The sequence below is a fragment of the Dermacentor silvarum genome, chromosome 11, assembly GCF_013339745.2.
Source record: "Dermacentor silvarum isolate Dsil-2018 chromosome 11, BIME_Dsil_1.4, whole genome shotgun sequence".
In the NCBI taxonomy this organism is placed as follows: Eukaryota; Metazoa; Arthropoda; class Arachnida; order Ixodida; family Ixodidae; genus Dermacentor; species Dermacentor silvarum.
Genome location: NC_051164.1, coordinates 96,553,742 through 96,575,829, shown reverse-complemented (window position 1 = coordinate 96,575,829; position 22,088 = coordinate 96,553,742). Strand labels below are relative to the sequence as shown.

General features: G+C 44.9%; 1 protein-coding gene across 1 annotated transcript in view; it reads right to left on the bottom strand.

Annotated features, from left to right (window-relative positions):
• Positions 1-22,088, bottom strand: part of LOC119432953 (neprilysin-1-like) — a 49,121-nt gene that overhangs the window by 24,877 nt on the left and 2,156 nt on the right. Inside the window, exons 2-7 of the mRNA XM_037700097.2 lie at positions 20,230-20,271; positions 17,277-17,438; positions 14,633-14,713; positions 7,194-7,396; positions 4,465-4,659; positions 3,423-3,509 (exon numbers count right to left, since the gene is read on the bottom strand). Of these exons, the coding sequence (XP_037556025.1) occupies positions 3,423-3,509; positions 4,465-4,659; positions 7,194-7,396; positions 14,633-14,713; positions 17,277-17,438; positions 20,230-20,271 (770 nt within the window). The remainder of the gene's footprint in view (positions 1-3,422; positions 3,510-4,464; positions 4,660-7,193; positions 7,397-14,632; positions 14,714-17,276; positions 17,439-20,229; positions 20,272-22,088) is intronic.

Sequence of the window (22,088 nt, the reverse complement as noted above, 5' to 3'; positions counted from 1 at the left end):
ATTGTAGAAAAAAAAATGTCACAGTTTCGCCCTAAGGGCGAAGCAATGAATGCGATAGCAACACAGCAATGTCATACGAAGTAAGGTGAGCGGCTTTGGTAGCAATATGAATTGTAGTAAATATGAGCTGATTAAGTAAGCAGGTGTGCTGCGGCGTAAGTAGACCGACATGAAGAAAGACTCGATGACCACGAGAAGGCGCGTGTGAAACGGTGGTGTTGATGAGAAGCGCTTCCCGTGGGCAGCGCGTGCGAAGGGACACACCTGTAGCGCTGCACTGCCGACCCGGGCAGCATTGCATGTGTAGCGTGCGTTGGAAAATGTGGCCGGACTATTACTAACTGATTGAACAAGCGTGGTGTGAGCGCGCACAAACAAACATGAATAGATCACACTGAATGACTGCAGACAACTGACTGTCAAAAACGCTGGCAGCAAGCGCATACGCCGCAGCAACGGGCGAAGGTACGTGCGGTCTATCGCTTCAACGGAAACTGAGCGGCGAATGCACGGCGCATAAAGGTCAGAGCCGTGTGGAGATAAGCGGCGGTGCGAGCGAGCGACGAGAGCGGTTGTTGGCAGAGTAAAAGTGTGCCCCCCCCCCCCCCGCTGCCTCCGGCGCTGGCTTCCCGCTTCCCTGCTTGCGCGTGGGAGATTGAGTGCGTTCGCTCTCCGTGATAGCCCGCGTCCCCGCACGCTTCCGCTCGGGCATACGGCGCGCGGCGAAGATTTTATCTATATAGAACCTCAAGGCGACGGCAACGGCGACGGCGACGGTGACGGCAGAAATCCGGTTGAAGTGTCCATATAATTGCTATTGCAATAAATGTCAGAGCTCTTCCACCCTGCGGAGAGGCAAGTCCAGCGAATCTGGCACTCTGGTGGGATTTGCCATGTTGGGGTTCAGCTATATTGGGGATTTGCGATGTTGGATTTGGCTACGAAATGGTAAACCGACCCCTTCGCTACGTACACAGCAAAGAGGCTTCGGTGCCGGCTCCGAGTAGCACAATGGAGTGTTTTTAACATTTATACGATGGCTATACAATGCCCGGCTCTGAAAGAACTGGCTCGGCGTCCACGGGCGGCGGCGTTCCTAGCGCGCGTTCCTCACTCTTTTGTACCATGTTCCCAGACACGAGTCCTTGACCAAAGCTATATACAACCAACGCTAACGTGAACTTCTCTCACACCTACTCCTCTGTTGACCTACTTTCTTCGTAGACAGGCGGGAGCCCGGAGAGAGCCGGCCATAGAGTTTCTCACTACATTACCTTCAGGGAAAACTGACGCTGCTGCGCTTTGGCATCCATGGGAATGCCGGTATATTGTGACTTCGTATTGGCATCGTTCTCGGAGAGCCAAGAAAGCCTTGAAGACGCGCCTGGCTAGCACCGTTCCATCTGTCATAATTTATTTATTTATTTATTTATTTATTTATTTATTTATTTATTATTTATTTATTTATTTATTTATTTATTTATTTATTTATTTTTACATACTGCAGCCCTGTTAGGGCTATGGCAGGAGTGGGGAATTATACAGTTGTAGAGCGTACACAAATTGCAAATATAAGCAGCACGAGAGCAAAAAACATAGCACAAAATTTAAATCAATAACAGTCAGGTTTAAGCAAAAAATCGTCCAAAGGAAGGGAACGAATGGCACCAGGCAGAGAGTTCCAATAATCAATGGTTAAATGGAAAAAGCTATATTTAAACGCATCTGTTTGTGACCGATATGGTACAATATTAAGATGGTGATATGTCCTAAATGAGGAAGGTTCCGCATTTTTTATGTATTTGCTAAGGCAAGAATTATTCGATGGAGTTAATTAGTGAATGCAATAGCTTTAGGGATCCTATGTTCCGACGGATGCTGAGAGTTGTTAGATTTAACTCTGAAAGTTTAGAAGACGGAGAAAAGTGGCTGTCATATCGACGGTAGATAAACCGGATAACTTATTTCTGGACCATTTCCAACTTATGGTGTCTGATTTCTTATGTAGATTCCATACTACACAGGCATACTCCATAAGTGGCCGGATAACTTATTTGTAAGCGACTAGTTTAGTATTTAAAGGAGCTGTGCGAAAAGTACGCCGTAAGTAGCCCAGCTTTTTAAGTGCTTGTAAATACAATTTATATGATGATATAATCACATGTTATTAGTAAAATGATGGATTTCCTGATAAAAGAGCACGTAAAAACTGCTTTAGCTTTATTATTACACAAAACATGTTTTGTTTAATTTTGAGGGCTCACTATTGGATGCACAATTATATAAAACGTTGGAGGGCAGACGACAAAATTATCGCTCGCTTTGGAACAACTTGTCTGTTCTTGCTTTTCTTCGCTTGATCCTGCATTGTAGGTGAGTAAACTTTATTGAAATATGTAATATGAGTGAATGAAAGCTGTTTATGTAGATTTTATTTTAAGAACGCAGTATTTGTGCAGCCATATCCACGTTTTAGACGAAGCCTCGTTCAACACCAGCCAACGCAAGCCTCGCAGACACATATCCCGTCATTCCCCATGAGGGCGCGGCCCCCATGGGGAATTACGGGATATGTGTCAGCCCCCATGAGGGCGCGGCCCCCCAGCGGCCCTGTAAATATACGCACGCGGAGTAGCCGGAGGGGCGAGGGGAAGAGCACGCGTCGCCGGCCTAGCCTCGCTAGCCTCCCAGCAGGGCTCAACTCTAGTCGGGCGCAGCTTGCAGCAGGCTTGCCGCGTTAGCCTCGCAGCCAGGCCCAACTCTACTCAGGGGGGAATGCAGCATAAAAGGTTGACTGGCGCAATAGATATAGCGGGGGGTCAGCCGGCCGTGGGGGAGGAGGTGCCGTGAGCTCAAAAAGACGACGACGCTCGAGCCAATGCTGGTGATGATACTTTTTTTCTACACGCGGACACGCCCTTCGGGAACCTAGCCCTAAACAGCTTCGCTGTAAAAAGTGTAAAAAGTGTAAGTCGGATATTTGAGTCACTGCAGTATTAGCTTGTAATGATCTCTGGTTAGATACTGCGTCACCAGATGTCGCTAGCAGTGCTGTTGCGGCCGTACACCTCGCCGAAAACCCGGTATTCCGAAACGACATTACGTTAATTAACACGCTAAAACTATCCAATGATAAGTTGCGCGTTTCTAGATAACCCATGTTTTAGCCTGGGAGCTTATTCTCGGTCGGTCGCGTTTGTGGACATTATTTTCCATGCGGACTCATTGGGTAAGACAGCGGAGAGCATGCCCATCTGGACGTCACATCCCGCAAAAGTGAAAACGTCACCTGTAATGACCGACCGAAACTACGGATTTTAGACTCCTCGATTCAGAACACTTAAAGCGGTGTAGTGCAAAACAAATTGCGTCTCTCTGAGAGCGAAAGCGCTATCGGAGCACAAAGGTGTCGATTCGCTTACTTGCGTGAAATTCTTTTGTAGTTTGCCGATGGTGGTTCTGTGATAGAGTTCCATGAAGTTGCGTCTTTCTTCGGGAGGGGCCGTCAACTGTAAGTATACTGAAATTTGGGTCGCTGCATGGCAATAAAAACAAAAACTGAAGAAAAGAAAACGGACAAAAAACGAAACAAAAACGTAATGTAAATGCTAGGTCTTTTATAGATAAAAAATAGCAGACAGGTTTTGCGCAAAGAATGCAACCACTTGCATGTAACTACTTTTCACGTATCGCCGTTAAGCCTGTAGTTTTTCTTTACACGCTGCTTCGCTTCTATTCGAGTTTCTTTGTGATACTGTATCTAGGGTTCAGCGTTACGGTTTTCCACAGGAAAATGTGGTTTTCCGTGGACATATATTTTACTCAGATGAACTTTCAGTGGACGTTCGCGGTGAATATCTTTTTCACCAATTTTCTTGATGCAGCAATATCCTCTATAACTGCAGATCCCGCTCTTCAACGCTAGTTGCACCCAATACACAGAATAACAAAGTTCTGGAAAATCAGTCTACGAAGGAGCCAACGCCATACGCCAATGTGACTATGCAGGAATTGAGAGTGACTGCACTTTATATTCGAACATAAGGAGAATAACCCTCGTATTCAGAAATGCACCGTTAACTTCAGGCAACTGCTTGACTTGGTCAAGTCAGGCTGAAGACAACGCCTGGCGTGAAAGTGGTTAAGATGATGATTACGTTTCCTTGTGCAAGCAAGCACTGGCTTCAAGTTCACGCCCTCTTTTTGAATGCGGGGGTGCAGTTGTATTCTTTTAGTTTTTTATGTTTCAGCCGAAAACACTAAGCCCTGTAAGTTTCAGTTAGACATGTTAGTACGGGCAGAAGGCAGTGCTTATGTAGTTTTCTTTTCAAAGGCATGTCTTCATAGAACTATGTATGATTACCGCACCCCCCCCCCCCCCCGCCCCGTCTTCTCCCCCCAAAAAAAAAGAAAAAAAAGGAAAAAAAAGAGGAAACAAAACAAAAACAAAGAAATGGTACTTACGTTGGCTAGCTGTCCTTCGAAATCCACGAGTGTGTCGGCAAGCGCAGACACTTCGTCTTCAGTTAACGTTGAGTTCATGAGTTTCAGCGCCGTCTTAACAACCGTCTTATAGGCTGCGATTATCGGCTTATTTTCAGTTGTATTGGGATGGAGAAGCTGGTTCCTACCCACCCATGGAAAACCTAATTGGTCCATCTGAAAATTCGGAGTTTATTCATTATTTCACCGACACGCACGATGCTGGCTTCTTTTGTAAAATCCAAGTTATCAGAAATTTTGCGATCGTTTTAGGTTGTGAGGGTCCTGATGAAATGCAATGCGTGGGCGCCAGATAGTTCAAGTTGGCGGTTCCTTTAACAAGCGGATCATAATTGTAACAATCACAGAAAACATTGCAGTGGCGAAAAGCATAGCTCAGCACCTGAGCTATATATATATATATATATATATATATATATATATATATATATATATATATATATATATATGTATAAACTAGTTCACTATATCCAACGCCGTTTACGGTTGCAACATATATACATATACAACAAAGTCGATGGAACCGGAGATTGCTTTATTAAATGGGAGCTTTGTTAAATTGAAAACTCATAAAGGGCTCATGCGTATAACAGTGTGTTTATTGAAGAGCAAAAGAAAGAAAACGATATCAAGTGTATATATTTTGCCTACGTACCTAGTTATTATAGAAAGCGAGCCCGCAGAGCACGTATTGTGTCTCTTCAAGCGATCGGCAAACCTTCTGAACCAGGTAACTGGCGTTCAGTACCAGAACTTTAATTCTGCATATCCAGGTTTTACTAATATTTCTCTACGAAACGTTCTTAGATTGGGCAAACCTTTGAGTTCACATCGCTGATTCCACTTAATATGCAAGAAGCTAATTTAACTGCCCATAATGATACGCATAGTAAATGGTAATAATTAGCCTTTGTCCTCAAGTAGTAGCGTCCCCGATACGTGCCATTGTAGAAAGTTTTAGCTTTGCGTGATACGTTACCGTGATACGTCAGGCCCGCGGTGTATACGTCGCCTGTCCACGGATCCGCTATCGCGTGCACTGCGCTGGTGCGCAGAAGCAAATTATTGATGCATTGACGAATCAGGATGTTAGAGGGTTACGCCTCGCAAACGAATCCCCCACGCTAATACGGTGGCGCCATCTGCTAGGTTGAAATCAAAGCACTTTCCTTGCTCGGAGACATCTCCATAGAGCAACCAGCGTCAAGACAGCTGATCACAATAACAATGCGAATACACCACTTAGTTTTTCCCGAGCGTACTACATGAGACTGAGCGATGGCTGATTTTAGCAGAAAGGTAGATGTTCGGGATAGTCCGTACATCGGCAAAATTGTTAAAATAGCGCGAAACACTCGGAACGGTAAGAAACACATGGTCTGGGCGCTCGTGCTCTTCACATCTTTCTTTTTTTTTCCTTCCCTCGTGTTTAGCGCTAGTTTAACATTCGTACCTGCTTTTCCATTTTTGGCTCTCACAGTTAAGGGCAAGTAGCATGGGCGAATTCGAATCAAAGCGGGTGGTCTGTGCTGTTCTGGCCGCTGCCATGTTGATTTTCAATCATTGTAACGTGTGGCAATGAATGGTACACCGCTTATCGTATCGCGTACATATATCGCACTAACGTATCACATGCCACGGAAAGTTAAATCTATCCGCCTCTCTATACCTGCCATTCTACCTGCCATTAATAAATCTAACTGATTATCGACACCTCCTATTTCCTTGGAACAGAAAATTCTGCCATAATAAAAACACTTGAAGTCCTCTTTACCAAATTCAGATGTCGAATTCCTACATTAAACCTTTATCTGCATCGATCTAGTCTGGCGCCCTCCTCCTTGGGCTCATACTGTGGTGAAGACGAAACAATAGAACACTTCTTCCTGTCATGCCGCCATTTTTCCTCATCAATAAAACACGCTTTAGAAGAAAATTTTTAAAGTGCTGGATTGAATGTTACGATACCCGATATTCTATCTTTTGAGTGCCTCTTCTGACGGACATTGTCATAGGGATGTTGGTGCAGCTGTTGTGGGGTATGTGATTGAATCAGGACGATTTTAGGGCTAAATTCTTAAATTTTGTATGAATAAATTCCTTTAGTCATTCAAAAATTTGCAAAAGTGATCCTTATTAGACTCCGATAATTTGGTTTTCTTCAATCACCCGATTCTTGGCCAATCCCCCATAGTGGGTACGAGCCACTCTCGAAGGCAAGCAACAGCTGGCCCAGGAACGGGTGCTGTCTCTGTGTCGCCTTTATTTCGTTACAATATATATATATATATATATATATATATATATATATATATATAGGAAACGCGCACATGGGGCGGAGGGGAGGGGGCGGATGCCGCATGCGGGCGGCATTATTAAGCAGGTATAGTCAGCAGGCCTTACAGTATGTCGAATTCTCAATTCGTCTTTAAAAATTGATTACACATAATTACTAGCACGTGTGCATTGCGTGTCGGGTTGAGAGTGCAAAATGACGTACTCTGCTTCATTATCGGGTGGGATTGTACTGCATTAATCTGAGACCTATAGTTTAAGCGATAATAGATACGAATAGAGAGCATTTTTCTTCTTTTTTGTATTTTATTACGTAGAGTCAACGTTTGCGCGTTCATGTACGGTATCAAAGAAAACCGTTGCTTTGGTCCCAGATTCAGGTAAATATTTCTTACCTGAACCACGGAAGAATTAAGCAGCTTGACATCTCTGTCAATGTACATTGGCAGCAGGGCAACTATGGGAATATTGTTAAGCACTTCCGTGCAGTTTCCTATAGTGGGAGAACTGTCTCCACGCTTTATTGGCCACTGACCAAACCCCGAAATATTCATTAAGCTGTAAAGAACTTCGACTTGATCTTCCTTTGTCGGAACTTCTGCGAAATTGAGAGATCATAAAGCAACGAATTGTTTGAAACAATCATTTGGACATCGGGCGCTGGGGTATACACTTCAGTGAGGCAATCAAATCTTTCATAAAATATCTTCCGGTAAGAGCCGCGAATGGCATTATGAAGATGAACAATAAACCTCTTTGGACTGATAAAGCATCTTTAAAAACTCTATTTAGCTAGAAGAGGTTGATTATTCGAAGAAAAAAGAGAAAGAATACCAGAATGAAGTTTTTTAGATGAAATTCAGAATCCGATATAATTTGGTTGGTTGGAAAGGTTCATTAATATAAGAAACAGACGCCGGACCAAGTTGAAATTAGTATAAATTTTATTTAGTTTTTAAACATTACTATTCATTATTATTTCATTGTTTCTTAATTCCGTGTCGAAACCCTGCAGCGCCAGTATAGGTTAGCGTGAGGTCACAGATATCAAAGTATGTATTCCATATTTGGGTTAATGTGGCTCAGTAAGGGTGTTCTCAAAACCTGCTAATTCCGTGGGTTATTTGGAATACGTTGAAATGAATCGCAGCGATAAAGGCTTAACTGTAACCCCGAGCAAGTAGATGCTCTTAATGTTCATTATCTCACTGAGAGCTGGTGCGGAAATCAATTTGACGCCACGACAAGTTCTTGTTCTAGTATATTTTCTGTCTTATCAAGCTTTTTTTACTCTCACGATAAGCGGGGCCTTTATTTGGTAAGAGAGGGGCTTTTGGTTCCTATAAGGGGTAGTTTTCTTGTAGTGCACAAATTATTTTACTCTTTAGTGTACCTATGCGCTGTTATGTTTCTAGCATTACAGGAATCCCAACCCCTGAAAATATTGATTGCAAACGTAATGCAAGTCATTGCGAACAATTGCCTAAATCATTAATTAGCATTCTCACAAATTGTTGGCCAGTTCTCGCTACGCGTCGATTTCTTTCTGGAAAACAATAAATCGTCAATAAAAGCAAATAAAAAGAAGGCCGCAAAGAAATGCCCAGAGAGATAGAGAGAGAGATCTAAGGATCCTGGAGAGGTCTGCCTGGCGACACGCCTAGCAGGCTACGGCAGATAGCTAGGATGGAAAATGAAACGATGTGCACCATTCCTTCGTTGCTCAAGATCTACAGGCAGCGCTATTCCATGTGCCAAGGACATTGCTGAAGATCACAGCATGAATGCAGCCCGAAGCACCGAAGTGCAGGAAGATAGGTGTGTGGAATTAGCGGAAACAGGTACAGACGCGAACACTCGATCATGTCATGTACTTAGACCAACTCGCTCTAATAACGGTCCTAATTTAATGACTAAAGGTGCCGCTGCTGTCGGACGTACCAGTTACTTTTTTCATTAACCATGGTTAACTGCTTACGCGTATTTTTGAAAGGTACAGTTTTGAACTACAGTTTTCAAAGGTATGAAAACATGTACATCGGTTATCCTTCCCACAGTTAGCGTCATGCCGCTATGCATACATTGATCACCTGAAAATGATGAACTTGCAGATTTGCACACTTCTCTTTGAATTGCGACCTCTGAGCTTTTTTTCCTATGATAACACAATCACTCCATCATGCCATGTGCTTAGACCAACTCGCTCTAATAGCAGTCCTAATTTAATGCCTCGCTAGAAAATCGCGGCCCAGCGCGTTGAACTTGGCCTGCAGCAGTGCGGCAATGAACAGTTGCAGCAGCGCATGCGCACAGGGGCGCGGTGACCGAGCCCTTTTTTTTCGTTTGGCCGAGACGCACACTCGGCGTCATCCCCTCATTGCATCCGAAATGTAGGCCGGCCAGCCTAAAATACCTAGATTAAAACAATAACTAGGGACTTTAGGCCAGCCTAGCTAGCGCGCGGTGCACTCTGGTTGAGCGGCTCTGGCGCGAGATAGGACACCTCTATTCCCTGCGCTGGCCACGCAAAACAGCGTCAAATGCCGCCAGTCACGCTGACTCTGCGCTGACGGTAGACTGCAGAGCGTCCGCTTTGCGCCAGTGTAGCGTGATTGCGTGGCGCGTGCCCGCCAGTCTATAGCCGGGCCTTTACAGGGGGTAAATTTTTGACGCTCCTACCCCTCTTGCCTGTCTTCGGCACGATCGCATGCGACTTCGCCGGCCGCTAGCTGCCTGGCACGACCGAGTTACGTGCATAAGGCCGCTGCAGGCTGCCGTCCGAACTTGAACGACTCAACCAGCCCGTTTTCGTCGTTGCCTGAGGTAGACGTGCAGCGTTCGGACCACATCCAAGCTCCGTTTGGTGAACTTCGAAATGGCGTCCAGGCCATTGAATTTGCCGCCACCGAGTTCGACGCTATACGCCATGCGTCGACTGTCGCCACCCGAATCCCCATCATTGATCCGGTCTAGCGGTGTCGGTGCTTCCTGTCCTACCACCAGGTGAAACTTTTTGACTTACCTAACCGTATTATAATCTTTATGGACGGGAACACGTAAGCGCATGGCAGATAGTGTCGTGAGAAATGTGTGGTGAGAAGACAGCTGTGCCGTCCTTTTACATGACATCACTGCTCGCGCTCCTTCTTTAATGCTGAGTCCTATTTCCTTGCTGCATTAGGCACTCCGCCGCAAGTACCACAGTGCTTGACCTTTATTGTTTATGTAATAATGGACTTTTTTTTTTTACTCTCTCTCCTTCCTGTACTGAGACTGCTCGCGAACGGAGAACGGGAGAATTTGGTAGGCAGGTGCTAACTATACTTGAAAACACTTGATTGCTTCAGAAACTAACTATACTTGATAACACTTCATTGCTTCAGAAAGTGCTATATATAGACGTTTAGTGAGTCCATATATAAGGTTCGAATGAAACGGCTCTTGCTTACGTGGGCGCGAGAATAAAGATTGTGACAGAGCGTTAACCACGAAACAGAAAAAAAAAAAGGGTAGCCAGCTTTTTTTCTTTTTTTTTTTTTTTTTTGCTCTCACTTCTGTGGCAACATGTGGCTGACGAGGCTGTTTGCCGCGTGATATAACCCAATTCTGTAAGGAAGTGTGTAATCTAACAAAAATCTCTAAATCCCAGAAGCTGTACTTGAAAATATGTGGTGTATGGCTTTTTTCTTTACTTCTAGCACAATCTCTCCAACCACTGCCTCAATCCTGCCTCAGTCCTGCTTACCTTTCTTGGCTTAGTTTTACCTTAGTTTGGTGGCTATACATATTCCGTAATTGATTGCTCCTATAGTGATGCAGAGTGTGTCATAGCGTCCGGCAATTGTGTGTGCTTGTTCGAATGCAAGCGTCGTCGTCATAATTATTTTGTTGCTTCCTTACGAATACCACTTAACCCTGCGACAAGCTGCAGACTTGACGCTTGCTTTCGTCAAAGGTTAATCGTGGCGAAATTCTAGTTTGAATTGCGGTGACTCGTGTATCGACATTGGAAACGGACAAGAAGCCGTTTAAGATCAGCGCTAAGTCCGTGTACGTTCTCTTAGATTTTGAGCATAAAACAAACTGGCACAATAGCGGCGAAAGACCGCAAGAATGACCACTCGATAGAGTGTTTTAGCTGAGTGCATGCTGTCCGCTTCGCTCAGACCGGCATATGCCAGCAAATGCCACACAACCGCTTAGCGGGAACGCTATTGCGCTTGCGCACAACGCTGATACCGTCAGCGGAACGAAGATCGCATCCCTCGCTCCGCTACAAAGCCGACGGAGCGGGGCGTGATAGCGTATCTACTTGGCCTCGTCGTCGTTTTGCAGCCGAGTTGATAGCGCGTCGCTCGCGTCTCGGCAAGACGCGCTTATCAAATGCGAAATCTACGCAGTTCCCTGCAGTATCTCCGAGCGTGAAGCCTAAGCGAAGCGGAGCGTAAGCGGCGCTCTGCTAAAACTGTCTATTATTGGGCGCTTCACGTCAACGCCGATGGGTTTCAGTGCGTGCTTCGGTTCATTGTGAATTTATTCCTTGAAATGCGTTGCCTTGTTTTACGCTCATTCTTCGACTTGCTGCAGACGATAATGTTCAGCGCTTGTCCGTGGCAGCCAGCTTTCACAGGCGCTGCGGAAACTGATAAAACGATTGGCTGCTATAACGCTCCACCTGTTCTTATTGCACGCATTAATTGTTGCCGTCAGAGTTCAGTCGTCATGCCTTTGTCATCTGTTGGTCCGTCCACGGAGCAAGATTTAAAAAAGTACGCTGACTCTGGCATATGACATCGACGACGCAGACACTCTTTTTTAACACGAAAGTGTTTTATTCCGGGGTCCACCAAGACTTCAGTGACGTATTTCCGTCACGGAAATACGTCAGCTTACAATGTACACGAACATAATACAAAGAAAGAAACCAGAAGAAAAAGTTCCACAAACATGCAAAATTTGGAAATCGAACCCACGACCTCTCGGTCCGCGACGATAGATCGCCGAGCGTTTAACCCATTGCGCCACAAACGCAATTGCAGAGAGCTACACAGACGCGCCTTATATATCTAACACTCCTCCGTGTACCTGCGCTCTTGCTCGGGGCGGTGCCGCCGCCTACGAGCAGAAAAGAGAAGTACTGCATTATGACACTAACGCGCACCGACAGTGAACGCTTCGGTGGTCTCATCACTACGACTATAGTGCCTAGAATATACTTACTAGTGTGCCGACCGCCGGGCGTTTCTAATGGGAGACGCTGGCACCGCCGGTGATGCCTTCCGCCGGAGGCCACCAGACGGCGACACTGTTTGGGACCGTGCTAACCGAGCGGCGCATCGCGCGTCGCTTGCGCTTCGGATGCACTTTGGATGCGCGTTCGTAAGTGCAGTCGGTTGCGGCGCGTTGTAGCTTTCGAGCAAGTAGCATGTGGTGCCGCCGCATGTCATTGAAGACACGTTTCACTTTCGTGTTCTATACCGATTCCTATATAAGAGGGATCAACCACATTTTTTGCTGCCAGTTTCGGTTTCAAGGAGCCTGCCAAGGGGAACTGATTGTTCGCGCAGCTCTCACATGAACTCCGCTATTCAAAATTTGTTCGTTGAGGTAGGTATAGCGTCGAGGACGGGCCCCAAAGTACTCATTTACTGTAGCCACCTACTGTTGATAATTAGAAAGTTAATTATCGTAACTTCGCTAATTACGCACGTAAGTGGGGAAATCGCTCTTATCTAGAGGCCGCCAATCCGTACACTCGAATGCTAAACAAAATGTGACCAAGATATATATTTTATAATTTAAAAATTTGCTGCAGAAAAAAAAAACACCCTGTATAAGTGAATGTAGTTCCTGGTTCTGGACATTTATGGGCGTATAGTCTTTTTCTTTTTTTTTAGAAGATTTTGCTGATTTCTCTGCAATAGAAAGACAATGGGCTTTCAAGAGATATACTAATGGTAACAACTGAAGGTTGAGACGTTCTACCTTTTTCAAGAAACAGCTTTCTGGACTACTGTGCAAGCATTGAAGTCGCATACCTTCAATTTACTTAATCTAGTTCCCGCGCGGGATGCCACAAAAATAGTCTGTTGTTCTTAAAGCATAACTATACCCGGTAACGAAAAGCCTAATTTCGCATCAGTGTGAAAGGTGCCACAGCTTAACCGTAAATTGATTATCTACGCTGGAACTTACGTTGGAATGATGAGCGGCAGCGGAGCCGGCTGTGTGAAGGAGACGACGTCGACGAACGCGTGAGCAGTGGCACGGGCGTGTTCGATGTGGTTGCGCCGAGGGGCGCCAACGAGCCAGTTCGCGGACGACGGATTCGCTCTAGCTGTATACAGCTTTGCTGTAATACCCTATATTATATATGGGAAACAATACACGAACAACTTAATCTTGATCGGCAATGCTTCGCGCACTTTTGGGAATGCCTTACGCTTGTGAATGTTACTGCTCTTGTCAATCTTTAAGTCTTTTTAAACTCTTGTTAAGAAGCGCGAAGACATCCATCTTAGAGACAACATTCCCTTTATTTTTGCGGTACCCTGATGACCTTCAGGTATCCGTGTTACAGTTTCCTAAGCTGCTGTAGTCCATAATTTGTGCATATCGCTGGCGATTGTGCAGGCACTACGGGAGTGCATTGTAGACAAATTCTGCCAAATTGTCAAATTTGCCACCTTTACAGCTCTGGTTGGCTCACAATACGGCTGCTCTTTCGGATTGGCTCTTTGTATGCTTAAAGCATCTCTGATGGGCTCAAGATTTTAAAAGGATGACGGATATTGACAATATACACCCTGGTAATGTTACAGTGGAGCTTGATCGCGACACAGCTTTCCTTTATCCATATTTCCGAGTTGGTGAGCAATGACATAGATAGAAGGGGCGATTCGCATCAAGTAAGTTGAGCCGAAACAAATCTCTCATCGGCAAGCCCTGTTTGCCAGTATTAACCACGCGAATTTGTGCTCATCTTAGCAGCCAGTTTGTTCTCTTTTCGTCGAAAGGTCTCGGAAACGGCCCTAACTAACATGCCGGCTCACCACCAAGCTTGTAGATCACGTTTGATGTTGTGGCAGTGTTTTGACGATCATGATTTCGGAACAAGCTTTTGATCGCCTTGAGAGCCGTTGTTACGATGATCTGAAAACGGTGTCCTGCTACATTGCTTGTAAATTACTTTTCAATATCCTTGCAAAATCCTAAGTAGACTGCCATACATTAAGTTTCACACGCAATTTGGAACGCGTTTTTTTTTTGCTCGCGAAAAGTAGCATACCACTCATGTGGAATACATATTTATAGTTTAATTACTCCTGGAATTTTAAATTGTAAATATATTTGATTATCTATTGGAAAAAAACGGCGATTTTCCTTACTATCGCGCTGGCTTCCAGCCCGTGACCCGTAATAATACGATTCTCAATGTTTCACACAGTTGAATAGCTCTTTTGCAAGCTGTACTGTAGGTCGTGACAGTAGGCGCACAAAGCACGCACGCATGGTTACGTACGTGCGGATGCTTGCGTACGTACATACACTCGCGAGCAATAATATACAGACCACAGGCTTGCCGAATTATTTGTAATTCAGAAGCGCAAACTGCAATTGACTAGTGCACTGGAAAGTTCCCCATGCAGAGTTTGGGCTGCAGTCTACAATTTCAAGTTACATTCATATAGGTGGAGAAGAAAGAGCGGCTTTATCTCAGAATCCTTGGTCTCTATACATTTGCTCAGGAGAGTAGGTATATGGATGGCGCAAGCTAATCATTTTCAATGGATTGTTTCCTTTTACCACGCCAACTGGAGAACATTCCACGTACCGACACAGGCATTGTAGACAGCAGCAACCTTGTCTGTTATATTTTGATTCTCTTCTACGAGCGTCATGTTTTGAAATATGCCTGCAAGAAAAAAAAAAGGTATGCTGGATTTATCAAAGAATCGTCAGTGTGAGAGCATGACTTAATTACAGCATCTGATCACCACTTTCTGCTATGTATGCAAAAAGGTCACTTTACTGGGTCATGCCATAAGATGCGCATTACTGCATGCCCTTGTCAGAGCTACATGCGCGGTTGCAAGTAAGCGCATAGATAGTTTCGTTTTTGCAGACATAGTGGTCTATGGTGTGGTTTGGTTCTGGTATCGGTCTGGTTTCGATGGTTCTAGTGGTCGATGCATAGGTGAGTTCGGGCAGAGAGCCGATAATGATTTAGTGCTTACTTTTTAGTCATTCTAATATCATGCGCAGGAAATGGTTGGCACAAAACTGTATCGACTGTTGAAATTCGCAATTAAGGCGGCCGCATTTCGATGGGGGCGAAATGCGAAAATAACCGTGTACTTAGATTTAGGTCACGCTGAAGAGCTTCCAGGTGGTTCAAGTTATGCCGGAGTTCCCCACTGCCTTTGCGCCTCATAATCAGATCGGGGTTTTGGCACGTAACACCCCGTAATTTAATTTTTAAATTATTTTATTACTCGGTACCGAAATTAAACGAGATAGTGCGAGGAATCACATACGTTCTGTGCTTGATAAATTATCAAGATATTAAATTCTACATTGGACAATTGTCGCACGGTCAGCTTGGTTCTTTGTTTGCAGCGGTAGTAATTGTTATAGCGCAACCTCAATATAACGAATACTGATGTGGCAAATACCTCTTGCTCTAGTTCTGGCATTGATAAATTGAAGGTATTGCATTCTGCCTTTCACTAGCAAATGAAGCTCACCGAACGTAATAGCCATGACTGGTGACCGACAGTAGTTTAAAGTAAGCTAAATGGAGCAAAAAAATTTACAGCTTTAAGTGTAATGAGGTATGACAGGAAAGACGGAGAATGAGTGGACTTAGCTGGATTTTAAGACCAAATGAATGCGAGTGTCCTGTAGTATATACCATACAGAACCGTGAGAGGGCAGCATTTTTTTTTTCAATTTTGACGAAGTGCGGTCCTTACACGGAACCAGGCCATTTGATCTAATTTTTTCGACTGCAAGTATGAAATCCGTCGTTAATATCCATGATCGCCCGCCACCGCAAAAGCGAACGCCATTCTTGTTACGATGAATTTTGTCTCCCGTGCAACGCTATGCTTTTTGGCGACTCGTCTTTGCAATCGCTGCCACTGCTGCTTACGCTCAGTTGGCCAGCACAATCGTGAATTAAATTGCCTTTAGTGCCATCTATGGTTTTGGAGATCCCTGTTATATTACAGTTCTTAATTACTCCGGAAGACAACATCGAAATAGAGGACGGCGCAGGCGCTATTAAGCACGAGGTCGTGGGAATCAAATCCCGGCCGCCGCGGCCGCATTTCGATGCTAGTGAAATGCAAAAACGCCCGTGTCCCGTGTATTAGGGGCAAGTTAAAAATCCCCTGGTGGTAAAAAAAAATTAACGCGGAGTCCCTCACTGCGCTGTGCCTCATAATCACATTGTCATTTTGGCTGGTACAACCCCATAATTCAATCCAAACACGGCGCCGGTGACATGCGTGCTGTCATGGAGGAGCCGGTCATGGCACCACCCGAGACATCAAAGGTTGAAACGCAGCTCTCGCCATCTAGTAGCGGCTCACGAAAGTACGCTGTGGTGGAAAATTTTCTGATTCGCGTGCGCGGCATCAGCGAACCGAACGCGATTGCTTCTCGGTTGGAATTTTTTTCTTTAATTTAGACTGGGGGTCAAGTCGGGGGTGCGGCTTTTACACTGGTGCAGCCCCTATACACTGGTGCAGCCCCTATACACTGGTGCAGCCCCTATACACTGGTGCAGCCCCTATACACTGGTGCGGCCCCTATACACTGGTGCGGCCCCTATACACTGGTGCGGCCCCTATACACTGGTGCGGCCCCTATACACTGGTGCGGCCCCTATACACTGGTGCGGCCCCTATACACTGGTGCGGCCCCTATACACTGGTGCGGCCCCTATACACTGGTGCGGCCCCTATACACTGGTGCGGCCCCTATACACTGGTGCGGCCCCTATACACTGGTGCGGCCCCTATACACTGGTGCGGCCCCTATACACTGGTGCGGCCCCTATACACTGGTGCGGCCCCTATACACTGGTGCGGCCCCTATACACTGGTGCGGCCCCTATACACTGGTGCGGCCCCTATACACTGGTGCGGCCCCTATACACTGGTGCAGCCCCTATACACTGGTGCGGCCTGTATACACTAGTGCGGCCCCTATACACTAGTGCGGCCCCTATACACTAGTGCGGCCCCTATACACTAGTGCGGCCCCTATACACTAGTGCGGCCCCTACACTGGTGCGGCCCCTACACTGGTGCGGCCCTACACTGGTGCGGCCCCTACACGAGTGCGGCCTTTTCTCGAGTTGGTACGGTAATAGACTATGTTTATCCAGTTGAGCACACAGGAATACATTTCACACTCTCGTGATAGATATCGTGTTTACAGTAGCAGTTTGATGTAAATAGGTGTCTCACTTCTCAGAGTCTCTTGCAGTTCATCGTGAAGTAGGTCGAAACTCCCGATGCTCGACTTGGTATCCGGTATTGGGTGTTTCTCCTCCCATCCGCCGCAGGCGTACGAGTAGAAATCATCGCAAGGATTAACGGACGTGTTCAGTGCCTCTTTGATCATGTTTGCTGAAAGGAAATTCGGACGTTATTGTTCTAGTTATAACATGCCTTCTTGAACTTCGACTGCTTCTCGCTTGATCTGCTCATACAAGCCAACGACAGATCAGATGAATGTCCTCATTTGTCTTCGTTTTTGCACGGGGACAGTGACAGATGCCCTTATGGCGCATCGTTTCACACACGTTGTCCAGATACTGAAGTTGTGCATATAGTTTCGCTTACTCTAGCATTTTATGCGGATAATATTGGTTTTGCGACAAGCACCGGGACGCAGCATGTACTTGAGTCATCTCATAAGATGTTCACACTTGGGCGGTAATTTAATTTGCACAGTTTAACTTTGTAGCGTGTTTTTCAATTTTTCGTTTCGTACAAATAACAGCAAATGTTTGTCTTTGTTCGGCTAATACATATGTTCGGTGCCATTTAGGGCGGTTGATTTGGTTTAGTCTGCCACGATGGGGCGAAATGCAAAAATTCCCGTGTACTTAGATTAAGGTGCACGTTAAAGAACACCAGAGGGTAATCATTAATTTGCACTCCCGCACAACGACTTGCTTCATTCATTTCATTTCATTTATTTCTGAAAGTGCCCAAGAACAGCTTTACGCTGTAGTGGACTTGTGTTACACGAACAGAAAACAACAACAACAAACAAAACAGAAAACCTGAAAGAACAGTGGTACAAAATGCAAAAATAAAATTGAATTGCATCAATGACAAAAGTCAGAGAATGAGCAAATGCAAGAGCTGAAAATATCAAGATCACAACGTGAGGTGTTTTGTTGTGTCACAAGACGTGTTATAGCGTTAGAGGTGCCAGAGGAGTTCACGTAGAAAATGCTGGCATTACGCAAGTTTGGGCGAGACACGCAGAACGTTACAGTTGACGGTAACCGTGAACAGGAGATGTGGTTGTGAATTAGTTTATGCAAAAATAAGTAATCCCGATATTTTCGCCTTATTTCTAGGGGTGTAATATTAAACATTTGCAGTACACGTGTACGGGTGTGTATTGAGCCACGATCTCATTATGAAATCGTGGCTCTGACACGTAAAAAAAGCCCCAGAATTTATTTATGTGGCTCCAGAGTGATAAAAGGGAAATTAATAAAGGAAATGCTATTGAGGCCATTGCGCCATCCAAATAAGACTATCTTGCCATCTCAAGATTATTATTATAATAAGTAGCCGATCTGAGACAGCTAATTTTCTGGGGGTTGTTTTCGACCGTAATCTAAAATTTTAATTTCTTTATGATGTCAATAACACGCCAGCTTGCTTTCGCTATCGGGGTAAAAGTAAAAACTCATAAAAATATTTCTTTGCTTATTCTACGTTCATTATAATACTCCTTTTTTTTAGTCGTCTGAAGTAGGGTGCAATATGGAGGGGTAAAACATATGCTCATATTTCTAGAATTTGTTAGTTCCAAAACCAAGCTTTACGCCTCATTTCATTTAGTCACTATAGGACTCATGTCGCACCCATTTACCACAGTGCCAATATACTTGCCATTACTCAGTGAATACGTTTTTCCTTAAGAGTGTTTATATGTCGAGTATGCAGTAGCGACTTTGCCACTAAATCCATACCACAGTCAAAGCTATCTAATTCCAACATAATATCGCGTATGAAAATAATCTATTTCCACCCAGAGTTTTCACTAATTATAGAAAATTTTTTCCCCAGCTTTATCTCTTTGGAACTCATTACCCGTTTCTATGCCAACATCCCACACACTTCCTATGTCTGTTGCTGTAAAAAAATCTTTGACTCATCTACAGTGATTTTCACTTCTGTTATCTGCCCCCCCCCCCCCCCCCCCGGAAAAAAAGACAGCTATTCTAGATATGATTTATTTCTTCTTTTTTCTGTGTTTATTCGTTCCTAGCTATGACATCATGTCTGACTTGAGATGATGCACTCTGTACTGTGTTGATTACTTCAAATAAATCCTCCATATTGAGTAAGCTTGCCGAGAAGCTGTTACTGTGATATACAGGGTGTTTCAGCGAACACTTTAAAAACTTATTTAAGGTTGCCTGTGGCAGATAGCCCAATTCTAGTTCATGAGCTGGTCTACTCGAAGAGGCGGACATTACTTGCACAAAAATTGAAATGCATAATCGACTAATTAACAAAAATTCACTAATTAAGTTTTAAGTAATTACCTGATGACTCATATTGCAATTTACAATTTGCAGCCATGAAGTTCGCTAGGCGGATCCACTAAGAATTAATTCTCGGGATGACACCAGTTTCCGGAACTTTGCGGAGAAATGCATTGGCGTTGCAGTTAGTTTTGTGCTTCAATGCATAAAGCGACGTTTTGTTAAGAACCTAACTGGAACGCCAATGCATTTCGCCCCAAAGTTCGGGATTTAATATCTCGAAACTGGTATCATCCCGAGAATTCGTTCCAAGTGGATCTGCTTTGCGAACTCCACGGGTACAATTTGTAAATTGCAATATGAGCCATGATTTAATTAGTTAAAAACTTAATTAGTGAATTTCTGTTAATTATTCGATTATGCATTTCAATTTCTTGTGCAAGGAATGTCCGCCTTTCGAGTAGACCAGCTCATGAACTAGAATTGTGTTATCTGCCACAGGCAACCTTTAAGAATTTTTGAAAGTGTTCGCTGAAACACCCTGCATAACAGATAATCCTTTGTACGAACAACTTTGAAACAAGAATGGGTTAAATGCACTTCTGGCCTCTATTGGGCTTTTGGTAAGTTATATCAGTGCAACACTAAAAGATACACTACACTTCTGATGATGAGTACATTACCTCGTTCGATGCAGACGGGTTCGCAACAGACGCTGTAGTTTCCTAGAAAAGAAAATGCACATAAAGGAGCAAGGCATTAGTTAGAGCTGCTTTATGGGAACTGGTATTAAGCACTGGACTGCTTCGGGCTTTCCAATCAGGGATGACCTTGTTGTAGAGCATCCGCCGTTGCTGTGAGAGGCAGACTATAGAGCTGCTGCCGGGTAAAATAGGTACACTGGATTTATCAAAGAATCGTCAGTGTGAGAGCGTGATTTAATTACAGCCTGTGATCACGGGACTTCAACGTTGTTGAAGGGGGATTATCTCTGAAACCCGGGGCGTCCCCCACCTAATTGGTGCCTTAGGATGCCACATTGAAAATTTCCGCTATGGGAGTGGTCCGGATCCCCTCTTTTCAGGGTTTGGTTGTGTCCACAGAGTTCGACAGCATTTCCATTGCCCCTCCCCCCCCTCCCCCCTCTCCATGGGCTCCTACCACAGGACAATTCATCCCTAATGAAAGCCGAGTGTCGGGCCGGGGACGCCTGTAGTCATTTAGATGACTGGTAGTATAACCGACGGTAGCGTGGTTTTGAACGCACGCTCAAACTCCTGTCGCAGAGGTCGATACTCAACTACTCCTGGGCCCGGGCTTACCCGACAGCCCCAATCCGGCTTGGTCTGGTCTGCTGGGCTGGGCCGGACCATACCGGGTAAATTATTTTTTGGGGGGAGAATTGGGCTTCCAGATCATCAACGCGTCAATAATGCTAATGCTATGGCGCCATCAGTTAGGTGGACCTCAAAGCACTTTCCCAGCTCGCTGCCGTACTTGTAGGCCTAGCAGCATCGAAATAAGCAGCTCACTTAAATAACAATGACAGAACAACGCAAATACTTTATCGGCATCCGAGGGGACGATGCGATAGCTGATTTTCGCGTTTATTTCTAGCTCTCATGGCGGTGAGCACGAAAGTAGCAAGGGCGTATTCGGATCGAAGCTGGTGTTATCAGCTTACCTGGCCGCTTCCATGTCACGCAGTCAATGTAGCATGTCATGATAGCCAGTGACATAAGGCGCTCATGTACAGCGGGCCTAACGTATTACGCATTACGCGAGTATAACATTTTCCATTGTTTTCGGAACTCATAGCTATAAATATTCAACGGGCATCAAGAATCGGTGGTGCTGTGCGTCTCAAAATGAATGCGTTGACGGTTAGCGTAACACATCCCTGGCGCTCATTACATGACAATAAATGTTGTGCCTCGAAATGTTCACCCTTAATTGTGAGCCTTCTGAAACGGTTTTCAACCATTAACAGATAGCATCCTGCGAAATAACAAAGCAGCCGCTACTAGACTGCATTACCACAGCAGTGATTACTTTTTCCATCAGAGTAACGAGTAATACAAGGAAGCGACAATGCAAGAAATCAATATGGTCACAGTGGCCCGAGATTGTATTTCAGTGCTTCTTTGGATGTTACGTGCTGTATTCTTTGCGTAATGCCAGTGCGATCCTGCGATTAGAACGTCTTTTCAGGTATTTCATTTGTACTTTTTTTTTTACTGTGTTTGACAGGATCTGTATACTTCAGATTGTCGCGCGACACTGTTACGCCACTTACACCATGCCTCACCGAGGAACATGTAAGCCGCTGTGAAGAAACTGTTTCAGTGTCCAGAATGCTACAAATTGAAGCGAATCTTCAACGAAGAGCATAATGATAATCTGCGGTTCGCTTTGCAGCATGGCGATTACGGGCCTACTCGGCAGGACCCAACCCACGGCCCGCGGCAGCGGATAACGCTGCCTCCGGGATTCATTACATCCTGGGGTTTCATTGCATCTCCTAAGTCAGCCCAGTTTCCTA